Source organism: Centruroides vittatus, unplaced genomic scaffold (genome assembly GCF_030686945.1).
Source record: "Centruroides vittatus isolate TY-2023 unplaced genomic scaffold, ASM3068694v2 scaffold_386, whole genome shotgun sequence".
Taxonomy (NCBI): Eukaryota; Metazoa; Arthropoda; class Arachnida; order Scorpiones; family Buthidae; genus Centruroides; species Centruroides vittatus.
The window spans coordinates 4,992,903-4,998,902 of NW_027122706.1; the positions used below are offsets into that span (position 1 = coordinate 4,992,903).

Consider the following 6,000-nt stretch of genomic DNA (forward strand, 5'->3'; position numbering starts at 1 on the left):
GATTTTAAGATTTTTCAGTCTATGCTGAAAAGTAGAATATTTCTGAATGTATGAAAAACTGATGGAATGCTTACAACTTACTTGAACAAATATATTGCCATATTTACTAACCTTTACAGAAGAATGCAGCTAACAAAAAGATACTCAAAGACAATAAAAAAAATTAAGTTACTTAAAACAGGCTCTTCACCAAAAAGAAATTTCTTTTTGATGAAAAGTCTATTTTAAGACCTTAAAATAAATTATAAAGTTGCTCAATTTTCAGTAAGTTACGAAATCTAGCAACAGTGTGTTTGTGTAGAAAACTTCTTGATCAGTAGATAACATAGTTGGTATCAACACTGATAAGTTAAATAGTTACATATAATCTTAAAATATGTTAACTTTGATATAAATTATAAAACATATTATAATATTACAAAATCCATTAAATTAAATTTCCTATATTGAATTTTAAATTTATAATTTTGATTTATAAATAAATATTATACTGTAAATTTGGTTTATGGAACACTGATTTTACTGATTGAAAAATATTGGATAATTATCAATATAATTTTGCATATTGTAAATAAAATAAAACTTAATTATTTATAATATTATATAAAATTTTAATTATTACTTATTAATTCATTATTATATTATAATTTATCACAGATCGTCCAGGATTAAGGGGGATCTTAGATGTGAAACGCTTGAATATAGCTATATCGAGGGCTCTAAAACTTGAACTTGATCGCACTCACAAATTGCCATGCAAAGGAGATGTGCGAGTGTTTGAAGTCCTTATAGCAAAAGTAAATGATTTAAAAGAACTTAGCACACTTCATAATGAGGCTCTATCCAAATTCCGCCACAATTCTCCACATCTGGAATTTCCAGCATTACATAAAGAATTATTCTCAGTGGACATCTGATTTCAGCATTACTGCTTAATAATCCAAATAGGCTGTGCCACAAAATCAGCAATAGATCCAAAAAAATGTTTTGACTGTCTTCTAATTGCCAAGGTTGTGGTTGTTGCTACATCAAGGTTCCCAGGCAGCTTATTTTGGACAAAAGAAGAGTTCTGCTCCGAGGGATCTATGCCCATGTTGACAACTTCCATTTCATAGATACATGTACAGTAACATCGTTTGACTGGGGAAATATAGAAGAAACCTTTAGTCAAGAGCACTCGAGCACTATATAAAGTGCAATCACACAGAGAGCAATAATGTGATAAAATATGGGTCTGTGACAAAAAAGCAAGTATATTTGAAACAAAGAGATTATTATAAATATAATGTCAAGGAAAATATTATTTGTGTAGAGTGAGAGATCATTATGTACAAAATATATGGCATTCTTTGCTGTCAACAATTTGTTACAGGAAGAGTGCTGTAGTTGATAGAGGCAATGTATTTCTACTGCCATTATCTTCCCGCTGTTTGGTGGATGGGCAACATCACTTATTTATGATGCACATGTATGTTCAAATGGTATTTGTAAATTGTTTTATAAGGTGTACTTTTTAGTTTTTCTTCTTCCCCTTTGTAATGCAAATATTAATGTTATATCAATCCTATGTCTCTGGTGTTCATTGGAAGAGATTATTATATAATTATATATATGTATGTGTATGTATGTATGTATATGCATATATACATATGTATGTATGTATATACATGCATACATACATACATATGTATATATGTGTATATATAAATATATATGTATATGTATATATCATCCCAGCCACTTAATTGAATAAGGTTGTCAAAGTCTGTGAAGTTTGAACGATCTCACTTTGCCAGAAATTTGGTTTCTCAAGTACAAACTGAGATCAGAATATTTTGTACTATGAGTCCCTCACTAACTTTTTTGAAAATAGAAAATATAGTAGTAAAGATAGTCTAATATATATATATTGTAAGTACAATATTTGTATATATAAATAAATATATGTGTGTATATGTTAAGATTTACTGCCATTTCGAGAGAATAGTTTTTATATAAGGAATTACTGAAGATGTCTTTATAATATAATGTTGAAGTTTTAGTAATACACTTCTGAAACAAACAAAATCAAAATTTAAGTTTGAAAATTGTATAGATTGACAGCGACAGTCATGTAGACTGTGATAATCTTCTCCATCTGTGATTTGTATTGGGATGCAGAGAAACCTAATTTCTGTGTAAAGCAGCTTCAGTGCCCCAAACTTATTGCTGTATTTTCTGTACTGTTAATGGCATAATATGAGGTGTTTGAATGAAGAGAATACAACAGTCATGTTAGACCACTGAAGTGTTTTTATCAGTAGAATAAGAGTTGTAAGATGAATCAGTTATTGTATTATGTATGGTGATGTCTAATCAGGGGTAATGCATGTGGAAAAGTGATAACGGTTACTTATTAGTCTGATCTCGTTTTCAGATACAGAATGAATTTTCTTTGGCAATGGCATCTGAAACTTATCCCACCAATCTTAACTACTTACAATGAAATAAAGAAAACTACCTCTGGGGAGACATCACCAATTAGAGATCTAGTTATGAAATAGTAGTGGTTCTAGAGAGTTTTAAAAAAAATGAATAGGAAAACTATTTTTGTAGGAATAAATCGGGCTATTTAAAAATTACAAAGGGAACATTGTTATAAAAAGTAATTTGTGACAGAAAGGCATGTTCTTGCCATTCGTTTATTTCTTGGCAGAAAAGCAGAGTGTCTTAACTATACCTACTGTGTAATAATGGCTGGGTGGTGGAAAATTGTTATCTGTTAATACGATAACCAGAAGCGAATTATGGTGTGGTTTTTCCTTTTCTCTCTGATCATGTAAAAAATGCAAACCATATATCTTCTCTTTCTCTCAATCTTTCCTCTTGTTGTTGTTTGTTGTTGTTGTTCTTATTGTTGTTGTTGTTGTTCTGTCTGTGCATTCAAACCCATGTCAAACCCATCCTCATTCCTATCCACTTTTACTCTCGTGGACTGTCCCTCCCCTCCTCTGGAATGTAAATGGATGTATATGGATTGTTTCTCTGATTTTCTTCCCAACCAGAAAGAATGCTTGAACATGAATTTGTATCTGTTATGCCTATTATACCAGATACAAACTTTAAAAAAATCCCTTTCCATTATCATTAGAAAATATAACAATAGGATCACTGTTGTTTAAAATAAAATCCAACATTATGTGGATTCTATTTGAATCTGTTGACTGATTCCTCCTAAAATGTGATTTAGGAAATAAATATTGAAAACAGCAAACAGTGCCTTGTTTAATAGAAGGGTAAAAAAAAATTGAGAAATCACATCTAAGATAGATGATGTATATTTTTAAGACGGGACAGAGAAAAGGAGTTTTGTTGTTGAGTCTCAGATTGATGCTTATCAGATCATTCACTGCTGGTGGAAAACTGCAATTATTTTTAAATTTTACGGGTTGATTTATTGTTTTTACTCTTTATAAATATTAAAAGTTATAGAGAATTTAAATCTCCCTAATTTGATAGAATCATTATAAAGTCATTCCGTTGTTTTGATTTAAGTTACTTCAAGGGAGATTTATGATTGAGTAATGAGGCAATTTGTTTCACTGCCATGTAACAGTATTAACACTGCATCCGTCTTTCTTTAATCACCAGTAGGGTAAGATGGCTTGCAGTGGTTTTAAGGGCTGGTTGCACCAAAACAAAACTATGGAAGTGGACAGTCCATGATCTGACAAATTGCAGAATAGTCAATTTATATCTCCATTTTAACAATCCTTGATGCAATTTTTTAAATACTTTTACATTTTGTTAAATAATTTTTACGAATAATATTACTATAAAAAATTGATTTATTCCAACCATTTTATGACATGCTGCAGGAGACACCGTCCATCTGAAGGAAACCGAAAAAGAAAAAAAAAAAATGCTGGTGGGTTGGTATCGGGTTGACTTTTTTCTTAGAATATACAAATTTGTTTAAATCCCCTTTTGTTGTTGTCTGCATTGCATATTTCATATACCTCCCCTTGTCTGTCTCATCATCATTTTAATAGAACACTTCTGCTGCTGTGACGTTATTTGTCCGGTAGTGTACACAAATGTATCTGCGCTGCAAGAAGTGGCAGCCATGAAAAATAAAGCATAACTTTATTACAAATGCTTGTTGTGTTTTGTATTATATAGTTAGATATTTTTATATTTTATATTGTAAATTATAAACTTTTAAATTTCTTACAAATCAAAATGCTAAGTAGATGTAATTTAATAAACAATATGACCTAAACTCTACAACAATAATAATTAATAATGTCATCAAATATTACCATAATTAATTTATAATAATAATTTATTGTTGTTATAATAATATAATATATTATTATTATATTATAATTATAATAAATAATATAATTATACTATTATAAAATAAATTATTTCATATAATTATTATAATTATTTATAAAACAAATCAATAAGTTTTTAAAATTAAAATAATTTTATTTCAAGCAACTAATTTTTCATCTCGGCACTGAATCCTTTCCTTTCTGCAAATATTTCCAGATTTGTTCATAACCCGACTTTAGGCTTTTCAAATCAAACACATAGGCTGTTTAATGCGTATATTCTAATTATTTAAATATTTTTTTGTATGACATGTTTGGAACTAAAAATCTGAAAATGTATTTAAATAATTAGAATGTACAGTACTGTACATACTGAATTTTAAGTTCAGTTTGGAAAGCCTGGAGAAGGGTTATGAATGAACCTAAAAACATTTGATAAAAGGAAAGGATTTAGTTCTGGAATGGAAAGTTGCTTGAAATGAGTTATTCTCCAGTTTGTTTTAACAATTTGAATTTAGAATATTCTTTAAAAGAAATAACAGTTTCCTAAATAAACTGACAATTATCCTTTTTTAAATATTCTTATATGAAATTAGTTACAGAAAGTTAGTATAAATAATTTTATTATTCAATTATTAACTGTGTTATTTTTTTTGAAAATTTATAATTTTAAATTTTGCCACTAATAATAGATTAAGTTCTTATGGTGAATAATAGATAATAATAATAATAATAATAACAAAGAAAAATCTACTTTAATTAATACAAAAAGTATTCATGCAGATCTAAAAGTAATTTTAAATTTAATTTTAGTAAATTCAGACTTAACGGCAATAGATCTAATATAAGAAATGCATTATTTTCAATTTGGTGGTTCATACAAGAAAAGACTAATGTTTATTTACTTCTTAATTTAGCTATGGAATAAAGAAAACTTTTATGACAACATTTATTTTACAAAAAGAAACAATCAATTTTGGGTTATTTTAAAATGCCTCATAAGGTTAGAATAATTAGATATTTTAATATTTTTTGGAATAAAATGTAATAATATAATTTGAATTTGTTCTAAAAATGTTAGAAACATTAATTTGAATACTGATAAGTTTTATTTTCTTCTTAAATTGTAACTCAATATTGGTTTATAAAATAACCAAAAATATTTATAGTACTGGATTCATAAAAGATTCATTATTTTGTGAATCCAGTATTATAATATTTTTGGTTATTTTATTATTATTCATTATTTTGTTTAATTATCCAGTTTGAATTTTCTAATTTAACTGTGTTGGACGATGAATATAGTTTGGTATAGTTTCATTATATTTTATATTTTCTTATCAATTCTCTATTATATATATATTCTTTCAATATAATATAAAATTTTACAAGTAAATACATTTGACAGTTCTTGGTACAGTTTGAATTTTTGGTTAAATAATTAGCTGCAAAACGTAAAGGTTACACAATAGATTATTTATTAATTAAAAAATCCAGCAACGAGTAACTTAACTTTCCCGGCAACATTTGAAACTGCGCGTGTGGCGCCATCTGTTATGATATTTTATTATTAGAAACTTTTTATATTTTTAATTATTATAAAATGGCAAAAAGCTTAATTTTGAGGGCAGGGATGGGTTTTATAAAAAATTGTAAATGCTAATGATGAGTAGAATCGTCA

At 27.6% G+C, this 6,000-nt stretch overlaps 1 protein-coding gene across 4 annotated transcripts in view; it reads left to right on the forward strand.

The window, feature by feature from the left end:
* The window catches only part of Hr3 (Hormone receptor 3), a 106,149-nt gene extending 102,014 nt beyond the window's left edge, over positions 1 to 4,135 (forward strand). For all 4 annotated transcript variants that reach the window (XM_067286893.1, XM_067286895.1, XM_067286896.1 and 1 more), the window contains one exon: positions 658 to 4,135. In XM_067286893.1, the coding sequence (XP_067142994.1) occupies positions 658 to 917 (260 nt within the window). In that variant the 3' untranslated portion in view covers positions 918 to 4,135. The remainder of the gene's footprint in view (positions 1 to 657) is intronic.
* The last annotated feature ends 1,865 nt before the right edge of the window (positions 4,136 to 6,000 follow it).